Below are 13,384 nucleotides of genomic sequence, written 5' to 3'. Positions count from 1 at the left end.
AAAAAATAGTGAGAATTCATCATGTCGAGGTGACCAGTTCATTCAAATTCAAAATTACTAGTCGTTGGTCAACGGGCAGTCAAACAGCAACAGGCACATAGAACTCGTCATCTCGAGGTGAAGAGTTTGGTTGGATATTTCAAATTTGCAACCGTTTATAATCGTTGGAGGTAAGGTTATAAATAGGGTTTGGGGTTTTAATTTTTCACTAAACCCTGAATCTATAAAAAAATTACAAAAATTCATATGTTCTGTCAAAATCTCAAAAAATGTCAACCCAAGAATATATGTTGCAGTTGGATAACTCCCATGTTTCGTTGATCCAATGTGTGTCGAACAACGATAAATGGGGTATTCGTAGTCGGAGATGATAACCAGAGAGTCACATCAGCGGATGATGACGTGTTTACATCAATCCGATCTATTTTCGACCTTATTTTTACGTGGCTTCAAGGTGTACACGGTGTTGATTGAGGCTTTGATCCAACGTTGGCAGCTCGAGATGCACACGTTCCACTTTCCCGAGTGGTAAGCGACGATTACTCTGGAAGACGTCACTTACTGACTCGGTGTTCCTGTGAATGGAGCCCCTGTGGTTGCGTAGAACATGTACAACCCCGCGACGTTGATTCATCATGTTTTGGGGAATGTTACCATCCGACTCATGAGGGGTTATCGGGTGATGATAATATGGTTGGAGTCTGAATTCCAAGTCACGAACAAGTCTACCGAGGCAAAGGTTGTTTTCGCTCTCGAGCATTTCTTCTCCAAGTGATCGGAGGGATATTATTACTGGAAAAATTCGGTAATTTGGTGCACACACAATATCTACGATATTTGGAAGACTTCGTTGTCTGGCGTAATACCAGTTGGGGGTCGGCGATTTTGGTCTTTCTTTACCAAGAGCTTTGCAAGGCCGTAATTGTCCAACATGGTCAAAAAGCCGATGTAGCTGGTTGTTTGATACGCCAGTTATAACAGCTTTGGTCGAGTTTCTGCTAGCTGCAAGGTAATTGTTTAACTTTATTTAATTATTTTTTTATTTCGTAAATTTATTTTTTTTGCTTGTTTATAATAGTTTTTATTTTAAAATATTTTAGATGGCGTCATAAAATCTCCGAGACAAAGTTGGCAGGTGCCACTACACACGACATACTGATAAGGATCGACATCGGGTCGATATACGGTATGACATACGATTTTTTTTGAATCTTTTTAACTTTATATATACTAACTTTGATGTTTAATATTTACAGTTCTCTTGGCTTCCATATGTCGACGAAGAGATCAATCAATTATTATCGGCGGGATTTTTTAGGTGTCCCACTTATGGTGTATCGTGACGTCGTTGTTGTATTATGCAATTATAAGTGGCACTCTGCAAACATAGTGATACGATAGTTTGAGTCGCACCAGCCGATTCCTACGCTTATGGTTGAAATGGACACGCTCCATACAATCGATATACGTGGGAAACATACTGAAAATTGGTGGTGAGGCACGCATTCTACATCGAGCAATGGAATCAACGTGACCAATCGCTCTCCCTACATTAGGACATCACACCGCTGGACCTCGATTTCGGCTATTCTCCCTATCTTTGAAATTACGAAGCAAATGGGAAACCATATATGACAACACTGAAAGAAAGGGAAGAATGGAAAAATCATCAGGCCAGACACACCAAGTCGAAGTCCAAAAAGAAAGCATCGTCATCTTCTGTTTCAACTTTAGCATTTGCTGTGAAGAGTACTATCATGCATCCCATGCCAGTTTCGATTTTTATCCTCTATTTCACGCTTCAGACGAGACTCGATCGCATTAGGTTTGAGGTTCATGAGATGCAACGCAATACACTCAAGGATCTTCCATAGAACATGTAGTTGCATGGTTGAAATGGACGTGATCCATACAATTGATATGCGTGGGAAACTTACTGAAAATTGGTCGATGAGGCACGCATTCTACATCGAGCTATGGAATCAGCATGACCAATCGCTCCCCCTACATCAGGACATCACACTGCTGGACCTCGATTTCGACTATTCTCTCTATCTTCAAAATTACTAAGCAAATGGGAAAACATATCTGACGACACCAGAAGAAAGGGAAGAATGGAAAAATCATCAGGCCAGACGCCAAGTCGAAGTCCCAAAAAAGCATCGTCGTCTTCTGCTTCCGCTTCAGCATCTGTCGCTGAAGAGTACTATCATGCATCTCAAGCCAGTTTCGGTTTCTATCCTCCATTTCAAGCTTCAGACGAGACTCGACCGCATTGGGTTGGAGGTTCATGGGATGCAACGCAATACACTCAAGGATCTTCCACAGAACACGCCGTTGTGGGTGAGTAGGACCATATCTATATGGTCACCAAAGTTAAGTCAAAGCAGTTGCGGCGATGATGGCGTCAAATGTCATAAATTCATCACCGTATTTCGAAGGTGATCGTATAGTGTGTTAAGTACATCTCCTTAGCAAGATGATGACGACGACCAAGGCCTACGACCCAGATGTACTCAACAAGCCCATGCGGCATTATCGTTTGATAACTCATCGACATCGTCAAGAACTTCAAAGATAGAGATAAATATTCTTTATAATTTTGATGTAAAAAAATTATTTATTGCAATTATTTTTTTTAATTTTGTAAAATAATAAATTCTTTTAATTTTTTTTTAAATTTTACCCGATATGTAACTGTTGTTGTCTGACTTCCCATTGACAACGGCTAGTAATTTTGAATTTTAAGGAATTCGTCACCTCGACGTGACGAGATCTCCCTATTTTTTAAAAAATATATATATATATATATATATATATATATATATATTATTTTAAAAATTTTAAAAATATATTATTTTTTAATGGACTCGTCACCAAAGCGTGACGAGTCATTAAAACCAATTAAAATAATAATTCACATGAGGCCACAACATGGGGACCGTTAAAAATTAATATCCGAGAGAATGTTGTATTTCCTAAAATAATTTCTGGCTAGGGCAAAAATAACCGACCTTCTAAAAATCGCTTATTTAAGATTCATTTATCTTTACGCATCATTACTTTGATGCCTATTTCAATTTAGTCCCTTTAGGTATTAACATGATTAATTTTACAAAGGAATTAACCTATTCACATTCATATTGGTTATCCCGTATACAAATGTTTGTAGGCTAGCCATTAACTATTTGTACTGATGATTGAATTCTGATAATCTTACAATTTAGTCCTCGCCTATTTGACTTATCTACAATAGTTGTACAAATTGTAAATTGATTTTAAATTCGTTCCGTTTATCAAATGTGACATCTTTTGTCTCAATCAGCCTTAGAATTAAGTTAATTATATACATGTGTATATATGTATATTTCATTAAAATATAAAATAATAAAGACTACTAAACTTAAAAATTTTAAATTTCTCGAAATATTTTTTAACTTAATCAAAACCTGTAGTCTCGTCACTTTGACTGGATTAACATAACAATAATAAAAAAAAGGCTTTACTTACTTTTGTTAGTCAAAATAATGTTACATTAGATGTTTCATTTAACGTTTAAAATTTATTAGTTTTACACGAAATTATGATCAATAAATAATTTTTACATCAAATTATAAGAATTAAATTATAGTCGAATTGATCAAAACAAAAAAATATAAATTTAACATGTTGAACCATCAGTTCAACTATAATTAAATAAAAAATCATAAAATATTAATAAAATTTTAGTGTATAAAGATAATATAATTAATTGAACTATCAAATTTTTTATCACGGTTAATTATTTAAAATATAATTCAAAAGTTTACAAATAAAATTGGAATTATAAAAAATTTAGGGATCAATTGAGAATGGTAGTAGTTTAGGGATGAATTCGGAATTAAAAAATTTAGAGATCAATTTAGAATGAGATTAATAGTTTATAGATAAAATTATAATAATTAAAATTTTAAAGGCTAATTTAAAATAAAGGTCATAGTTTGGGGAAGTGTAGTACAATTAACTCAAGTTGTAACCAACTATTTGATCCTACGTTCTCTCATTTCCATTCCTCTTAACTGCCTGCTTCATCTTCTTCGCTGCTGTCTAATAAAATTTCTTCGGAATTCATCACTCAGTACAAAAAATGGCTTCTCTGAAAATACATTCTCTCAAAACCCCATCACTTTCCCTTTCCTCTAAATGGAACCTTCGCTCCTCTTTTCCCGGCACCTTCCCTAACAACATCCGTTTTTCCCGCTCCCAACAGCAAAGCCACCGCTTCTTCGTCGTCACCGCCGCCCCCGCCCCAGGTTCTTCCTCCAAGAAGCCAATCGTACCCGCCGCCCCAACTTCATCACCATCCAGTTCTTCGTCCAAGAAGCCAACCGTACTCGTCGCCGAGAAGCTCGGCGAGGCCGGTTTAGCGTTGCTTAGACACCACGCCAACGTCGACTGCTGTTACAACCTCTCCCCCGAAGAGCTCCGTATCAAGGTTGCGCATTGCGACGCCTTGATCGTCCGTAGCGCCACCAAAGTCAACCGCACGGTTTTTGAATCTTCCGGAGGGAGATTGAAGGTCATCGGGAGAGCTGGCGTTGGTATCGATAATGTCGATCTGGCCGCCGCCACCGAGCACGGTTGTTTGGTTGTCAATGCTCCGACGGCTAACACCATTGCCGCGGCGGAGCACGGGATCGCGCTTTTAACTGCCATGGCTCGAAATGTAGCTCAGGCTGATGCTTCCATGAAATCTGGTGAATGACTATCATCCATTATTTTGAAATATGTTCCAGCTATTGTTAGTTTTAAGCAATGTGACATTTGTATGGCACAAATAATAAAATACGGTATGGATATCAATATATCGAATACCGATAATTATTTTAAAAAAATATGAAACGTGTTGATTTGATTTATTTTTATTATGTTATTTCAAATTTACAAAAGATTAATGTCCTTTATGATGATGTAGGGAAATGGCAAAGGAGCAAGAATGTTGGTGTATCCCTTGTCGGAAAAAGGATAGCCGTCTTAGGTTTCGGTAAGGTCGGATCGGAAGTAGCTCGGCGAGCAAAGGGACTCGGAATGCATGTTATTGCACATGATCCTTACGCTCCGGCGGATCTTGCTCATGTTATCGGTGTTGAGCTAGTGGGCTTGAAGGAAGCCATAGCAACTGCAGATTTCATCTCTTTGCACATGCCTCTCACCCCTGCTACTTCGAAGATGCTCAATGCCGAGGCATTCTCTAAGATGAAGAAAGGCGTTCGTATCATTAACGTTGCTCGCGGGGGAGTGATTGACGAAGATGCGCTTTGGAGGGCGTTGAACGGCGGGATCGTAGCTCAGGCTGCTCTTGATGTCTTCAGTGAGGAGCCACCTAGTAAGGACAACAAGTTGGTGCAGCATGAGAAGGTTACCGTCACTCCGCATCTTGGTGCTAGTACGATGGAGGCTCAAGTAGGCTGTTCAATCGACATATCGACATTTTCTTTGTTTCCGGACAAGGTTACTAAACGAAGCATCGGTATGTTTTTGCAGGAAGAAGTGGCTATCGAGATCGCTGAAGCTGTTGTTGGTGCCTTGAAAGGGGAACTTGCTGCAACTGCGGTTAATGCACCAATGGTCCCTGCTGAGGTACAATCAATAACTTTCGTAGCGTTCCTTTCGATATAACCTTCGGTTTCCGTCTTTATGTTGAGTCATTTACGATCATCGCTTCAATTAGATGTTCTTCCCCTGCAGGTTCTGAACGAGTTGAAACCGTATGTCAAACTTGCTGAGAAACTTGGGAGGCTGGCTGTCCAATTGGTATCAGGTGGACGTGGTGTCAAGACCGTGAAAGTATCCTATACTTCTTCCCGAGCCGAGCTCGATACAAGGTTGCTCCGTGCTATGATCACCAAGGGAATAATCGAGCCGATTTGCAACGTTTATGTGAACCTTGTCAATGCCGACTACACGGCTAAACAAAGGGGACTACGGATAATGGAGGAACGAATCTATTTAGATGGTTCATCCGAGTCTCCACTCGAATCTATCGAAGTCCAGATTGCTAATGTGGAATCGAAATTCGCTAGCGCCAAATCATCCGTCGGCGAGATCAGTGTCAAAGGGCGGGTGAAGGACGGAATCCCTCGTTTGACGAAGGTAGGGTCATTCGGAGTTGATGTGAGCTTGGAAGGTAGTATCATACTTTGCAGTCAGGTTGATCAACCCGGTATGATCGGTAAAGTGGGAAGCATTTTGGGCGAGGAGAACGTGAACGTGAGCTTCATGAGTGTGGGGAGGATTGCTCCGAGGATGCACGCGGTTATGGCCATTGGAGTCGATGAGCAGCCGAGGAAAGAATCGTTGAAGAGGATCGGTGAGGTCCCTGCCATTGAAGAGCTTGTTTTCCTTAAGTTGTAGGATTGCAGCATCATTGATATTACCCTATTTCTTTTACTCGTTGGGTTGGGTCTTTGCTGCGCATTTTGCTACTTTGGTAGTGAATTTGTCTTTGAATAATTCTTGAAGGACTTAAAGTTTATTATTATTGTAATTATTTTGCTTCTTACTATAAATATTAAATATGAATCGAGTTGAATCAAATTAAAAATTTAAACGTATAAATAAGTTATAAAATTAAAGGATGAAATTATGCTAAATTATTATTCATCGATTAAAACTCAAATTTAGAATTTTATTTATTCTATTTTTTTCTTTAATAGAGAGGTGGAGAAAAGATTACTTATGCTTACAACGTATAATATAATACTTACAGTAATAATTTATTTACTGAAAATATATTTTAACAGTAATTATTAAGATTTAAATTTTAAATCAAACGTTTTAAAAATGTTAAAATAGCCCTAAATTCCTCAAATTTTAAACACGATGACTAATTTGAAATCGTAGAGGATTATGGGACTAAAAACGGAATTAAACCGAAGAAAATATGGATGTCACCATACGGCGTCGTTGGCTCTCTATTTATTTAAGATTGTACGACGTTGTCTCTATTCCCCTTGAATAGCCATGGAGGAAATGTTTATGAGGGAATTAGAATCTCTGAAGGAATTGAAATTGTAGAATTGAAATTTGTAGGAATTGAAATTAATTTCATATTCTGTTTGGTTGGCAGGAAATGGAATTGGAATTGGAATCCAATTCCATATTTATTTGGTTCGCAGACATGTTTGATGAATTTAATTTCAGTAATATAAAATGACAGAATTGTCATTCCATTTTTTACTTTATTTTAGTTTATTTTACAACTTACATGTAGTAATATATTATAAAAAATTAAAAATATTAAATTTTCATTTTATTAATTGATTATTTATTTTAATAAATTATAAAAATCATTCTAATAAACATTATAAGTTAAAATCATCGCAATCAAAATATGTTGATAAGTTACTAAAAGATAGAGCAATATTTCGATACATTCCAATCGGAGTATGTTAATTAGTTACTAAAAAATATACCAAAAACTATTTTTATTTAATATATGAATTAGAAACTCGACTCGACACGAATCAAAATAATAAAAAATTATTTTTATTCAATAAAAATATTGACTTAATTGAAAAAAATTATATATAGAGGGGTATTATTGTAATTATTTCTAAATATATAAGATAAAATTATATATTTTTTTCGGGTCGGTTCTTTTTTTTCACCCTAAACCCGAACCCGACCCGACCCGAATATCACACTTAAAAAAACCCGACCCGACCCGAATATATGAATTAGAAATCCGACTCGACCTGAAATAATAAAAAATTATTTTTATTTAATAAAAACAATGACTTAATTCGACCCGACCCGAATTATATATATTTTCGGGTCGGTCCGATTTTTTTCACCCTAAACTCAAACCCGACCCGACTCGACCCGAATATCACACTTAAAAAACCCGACCGACCCGAACAAAATAAAGTTTCATCCGACCCAATCCGAATATATGAATTAGAAATCCAACCCGACCCGAAATAATAAAAAATTATTTTTATTTAATAAAAACAGTGACTTAATCCGACCCGACCTGAATTATATATATTTTCGGGTCGGTTCGGTTTTTTTCACCCTAAACTCGAACCCGACCCGACCCGAATATCACACTTAAAAAAATCTAATTCGACCCCAAAATAAAGTTTCACCCGACCCGACCCGAAATAATAAAAAAGTATTTTTATTTAATATATGAATAAGTTACCAAATGATTGATGAGGGTAATATGGTCAAATTTCAATTTCCCTCTCACAAGAAAATTGAATTCTATCCATTTTTTTGATATAATTCACCTTTTCTCATTGGATAGAATTGAATTCCTTCAGAGATTCCAATTCCTTAAAAAATTTGAACAAAATATAAAAAATTAATGAAATTAGATTCTAATTCTCATCAATTACAAGAGATTCCATCCAATCTAACCAAACGTCACTCCAACTCTATCAAACTTCCTCTTTGTCTCTTCCAGTTTAGGGTTTTTGAGTTTGTGTTTTTTTTTCAGAGCCAATGGAAGGAGCATCGTACCAGCGATTCCCAAAGATCAAAATCCGCGAACTTAAGGATGACTACGCAAAGTTCGAGCTTCGCGACACCGACGCCTCCATGGCGAACGCCCTCCGCCGCGTTATGATCGCTGAAGTCCCCACCATCGCAATCGATCTCGTCGAGATCGAAGTCAACTCATCCGTCCTCAACGACGAGTTCATAGCCCATCGACTCGGCCTCATTCCACTCACCAGCGAACGAGCCATGTCGATGCGATTCTCCCGTGACTGCGACGCTTGCGACGGTGACGGGCAGTGTGAGTTCTGCTCAGTTGAGTTCCATCTTCGTGCCAAATGCATGAGCGATCAGACCCTCGATGTCACTAGTAACGATCTCTACAGTTCTGATCATACAGTTGTTCCCGTCAATTTTACCGATTCTGCTGGCTACGATTCTTCTGAGCAAAGGTATTCAGGGTTACAAATTTGTGAGGTGCTTCCAATTTTAGAGGGATGGTAGCTTGTTGAATATATGTATTTTTCTGTAAAATTATAATTGCACCCTGCTAATCTGCTTTAAAATCCTATTTTCATTATCCGAATTACTTAAAATTATAATGTGCTTCTTTAGTGCATGTAGAGTGATTGTGGATGTTGGTTCTTTGATATCAATTTTGTAAATCTGCTTTATTTCTGTGAATAATGATTTGGATACAAATATCATTACGAATAATATTAGTATTCAAATCTATTATCCGTTTTATGTTATTTCCATTGCATTGGCTTTCTAGTGTTAGATAGTTACAGGCAGTAACTGTTTACTACTTTCAGGGGGATTATCATTGTGAAACTGCGGCGCGGGCAAGAGTTGAGGCTAAGGGCAATTGCGAGGAAAGGGATAGGGAAAGATCACGCAAAATGGTCACCTGCTGCAACTGTGACTTTCATGTATGAACCTGAGATTCATATCAATGAAGATATGATGGATACCTTGACGCTTGAGGAGAAGCAAAGCTTTGTCGAGAGTAGTCCTACTAGAGTCTTTGACATTGATCCTAATACCCAACAGGTTCTTCTCTTGCTACATCATTATATTATCAAACTATGTTACAGGTTGTTGAAGAAATTGTTGTGGAAAAAGAGATATTTTCTACATCATCAATGTCCTTTCTATGCTCGTTTTGTGGATTATGAAGATATTGATGGAAGTTTAGCTTCAGTTTAGGTTTTCGGATTGGGGTTTCTGCCATTAACACCCTGTTTCCTGATCTTATCTCATAGGCTAACGGGTTAGCTGTCAAACTATATTGGCTTATTGGGTGTATCAGTCGGTGAAATGGGTCCATTATGCTAGTATGGTTGTATTTAAAATCAACATTTTCGTTGTTTTTATTAGAATTCTCCGGTCATACGATAGCTGGTTATATAGTTGAAGCATTTAGGAAATAGTTTGTTGGATTAGATGATTGTTCTGTGCTTGATGTAGAATGCTTCATGTTTTTTGAGTACATAGTTTTGGTCCCTGAATCCCGAGCCAAATTTTCGAGGATATTTGATTTCACTGCTGCCGCTAACTCTAATTTTTGTTTGTCTTTTTTTCTTGGTTGAAAACAGGTTGTGGTGGTTGACCCAGAGGCATATACCTATGATGATGAAGTGCTAAAGAAAGCCGAAGCTATGGGCAAGCCGGGCCTTGTGGAGATATATGCCAAAGAAGACAGTTTCATTTTCACCGTCGAATCCACCGGTGCTATCAAAGCTTCTCAGATGGTTCTTAACGCCATCGACATCCTTAAACAGAAGCTCGATGCAGTTCGCCTGTCCGAAGATACTGTGGAAGCCGATGACCAGTTTGGTGAACTAGGTGCCCACATGCGAGGAGGCTGATCCTCTTGTAGAAATAGAACCGATAGCGTTCGGAGAAGGCGTGTTTTTCATGTTTACCAACTGCATTTCGTTTAAAACTCTTCGGGATCTTTAGGTACAAAACAAACTACTCCGTTTCGTTTTCCTCCTTAAATTCTTAACTTGAAAGCCTTAGAACGCATGGATGAACAAATGATTTAGCTTTTATTTATGTTTCTGCTTTGTTCGATTAACAAATTAGGGTGTTAATGTTTTAATCACCCCAAAAAATATTTCAATTTAGTCACTCAAGTTTTAGGGTATTAATGTTTTGTACAGCCAAATATTAACTAGCAAACAAATATTCTACATGTAACCTTTTGGTTGATTTATTAAAAAAAACTCGTTAAGCTATCATAGCCTATTTAAATTAGTTTCTTTTACATAAATAAACCCCTATCCTTTTAGTTATAAGGCATTTTTTATTTTATTGTGAAATATATTATGAATTTATTAGTTATAAAATATTTATATAAATGTCTTATCATACATCGAAGTGTATCTAATGTTTTGCTAAGTTTAAATTAAAATTTTTTAATTTTATTTTGGATAATTTCAATTTTATTACCCAAAAGAAAGCAGGAAAACCTACTACAAAAGAACCACCAAGCAGTTAACCCTGCTGGGCACCAAACTAAACAACAAACTTCTTATCCCCAAGAAACCACTCTCCTCAACAATTAAGCAGCCAAAACAGCAACACTATTAACCCAGCAGCAAAGGAGAAATAAAATCAACAAATCCCTCAATCAAGACAAAGCAGCAAATTAACCCTATCAAGTTTGTTAATATAACAACCTTGTAATTTAGCACAAACAATCATCCTAATGCATTCAAAGATCTCTTCAACTAAACGAGCGCATCTCCTAAAACGCCTAAAATTGCGCTCTTCCCAAACAAAATACAAAAAGCAAGTCCAAACCAACTTCAAGATACAAACAAGCAAAGACTTCCCTTTGAAATTATCAACTGCCTAAGGCAAAACTTCATTCCAGCACAATGACCTATAAGACAACCTACAGGCATGCATAACTCTGTTCCAGATTCCACCAACAAACACACAGTCATTAAACAAATGTTCCCTTCTTTCCAACCCATCTTCACAAAGGCCACAACTCCCATCCGACTCCAACCCCATTCGAATGAGCATGTCTTTAGTGGGCAACCTATTTAAAATAACCATCTAAACAACAATTAACATTTTTGGGATATGCAAAGGAAACTAGAGAAGACCTTCGTATAGTAGCTTCTCCCTCCTATCTCTAACTCTATCCCAAAATCAAATGCTATTCACCACATCTCAAGCCACCATATTAGTAAATAGTCCAGCTGCCTCATTCCTAAGCTTAAGAAGCTTTCTCAATATCCAACTAAACTGAGGCTTATAACTAACATCCCAAAAACCAACCCCTTTCAAGTCATATTCCTTGACCCATGCCACTCATAGGGAACCAACATTAGCAAAAATATTCTTAATCAGAAGAAAACAACAAACCTTATTCCAACAAACTAAGCTCCTCAAGCCTAAACCCCCTCAGACTTTAACCAACACATTTGCTGCCAGTTAAACCTAGTTCCCCTAGCTGGAAAGTCATCACCCTTCCAAAAAAAACCTCATACAAAGCTGCTCAACCTGCCAAATTACCTCCTTTGGCAAAATCAACTGCCTACACCAAAAGCTTGAAATACTAAACAAAACAAACTGGATAAGTTACAACCCACCACCATAACTCAATTTCCTTTTAGACCATAACCCCAGCTTGCTTTTAATCTTGTCAATCAAAGGAAAATAGTCATTTACAGTTAATTTCCTAGTAACTAAAGACACTCCAAGGTACCGAATAGGAAACTTTCCCAACTTAAACCCAGTGGCAGCTTGCACTCTATACAAAACATGCTCCTGCACCCCACAAACAAATAACTCAGACTTTCCCGCATTAAGCTGCAATCAAAACATTTCATAAAACACCAAAAGAACCCCCACAACCCCAAGACCGAATTCTCTCTCCCATGACAAAAAATAAGTAAGTCAACAGCAAAACTGAGATGTGTAAGAGAAAATCTCTTACACCTATGATGAAAATGAAATAAACCATCCCTAACAGCAACATTCAACAAATAAGAAAGTACATTCATGACCACTATAAAAAGGTAAGGGGACAACGGGTCATACTGCCTTATTCCCTTTCTCCTTTTAAAATAACCCACTAAACTCCCATTAAAAGCAACAGAGAATCGTGCACTAGTAACACAAGCTTTGATCCAACCCCTGGACACCTCAGGCAACCCCAAAGAAGCAAGCACTTTCATCAAAAAATCCCAACTAACATAATCAAAAGCTTTCTTTAAATCGATTTTAACAACACACCTAGGATAAAGAGAACTACGAGAATATCCCCTAACAATCTCCTGAGCTAACAAAGTGTTATCAATAATGCTACGCCCCTTAATAAAAGCATATTGGTTTGGCAAAATTATATCCGAAAAATAACCTGCCAAGCGATTCACAAGAATACCATTAATAGTTTTGTACACTACTAAGCAACAACAAATAGGGCGAAAATCCCTAGCCATACTCGCATTAGTAGACTTAGGAACCAACACAATTGATGTGGCGTTAAAAATAGAAATGAGAGACCTAGTTTGGAAAAACTCCCTAATAGCAGCTAGAAAATTATCTTTCACAATATCCTAGGCTACCTTGAAAAAATAAGCAGTGTACCCATCTGGCCCTAGACTTTTCTCTTTCTCCTACTTAAACAATGATGACTTAATTTCCTCAGCAGAAACTGTTGAAAATATTTTGATGTTTCGATAAAAAACTAAGTTTAAATGAAGATTTTACAAATATTTTTCTAAGTATATTCGATTCAATTAATAGAATATCAAATTATTATTCCAAGTCTTTCAAGATCAATTTTAAACCTTACTAAATGTGTAAAATTGTGTTTTATACTTAAACTATTTTTTAAACAATTTTCACAAAGTATTTTGAACCGAAATCAAGCCTAAAA

At 37.0% G+C, this 13,384-nt stretch overlaps 2 protein-coding genes across 2 annotated transcripts; both read left to right on the top strand.

Moving 5' to 3' along the window:
- Positions 1 to 4,126: 4,126 nt before the first annotated feature.
- LOC120142708 (D-3-phosphoglycerate dehydrogenase 1, chloroplastic-like) lies at positions 4,127 to 6,436 on the top strand. The gene is made up of 4 exons (XM_039157222.1): positions 4,127 to 4,736; positions 4,955 to 5,442; positions 5,524 to 5,619; positions 5,728 to 6,436. The coding sequence occupies exons 1-4, from the start codon at positions 4,127 to 4,129 to the stop codon at positions 6,391 to 6,393; spliced, it is 1,860 nt and encodes a 619-aa protein (XP_039013153.1). The 3' UTR covers positions 6,394 to 6,436.
- Positions 6,437 to 8,487: 2,051 nt separating this feature from the next.
- On the top strand, positions 8,488 to 10,568 carry LOC120142709 (DNA-directed RNA polymerases II, IV and V subunit 3). Its single transcript, XM_039157223.1, has 3 exons — positions 8,488 to 8,933; positions 9,297 to 9,534; positions 10,080 to 10,568. Exons 1-3 carry the CDS (start codon positions 8,488 to 8,490, stop codon positions 10,350 to 10,352), a joined length of 957 nt encoding a protein of 318 aa, XP_039013154.1. The 3' UTR covers positions 10,353 to 10,568.
- Positions 10,569 to 13,384: the final 2,816 nt, after the last annotated feature.

Source organism: Hibiscus syriacus, unplaced genomic scaffold (assembly GCF_006381635.1).
Source record: "Hibiscus syriacus cultivar Baekdansim isolate YM2019G1 unplaced genomic scaffold, ASM638163v2 tig00110831_pilon, whole genome shotgun sequence".
NCBI classification, from domain to species: domain Eukaryota; kingdom Viridiplantae; phylum Streptophyta; class Magnoliopsida; order Malvales; family Malvaceae; genus Hibiscus; species Hibiscus syriacus.
The sequence above is the reverse complement of the archived record's forward strand: the minus strand, read 5'-3'. Positions and strand labels throughout refer to the sequence as shown.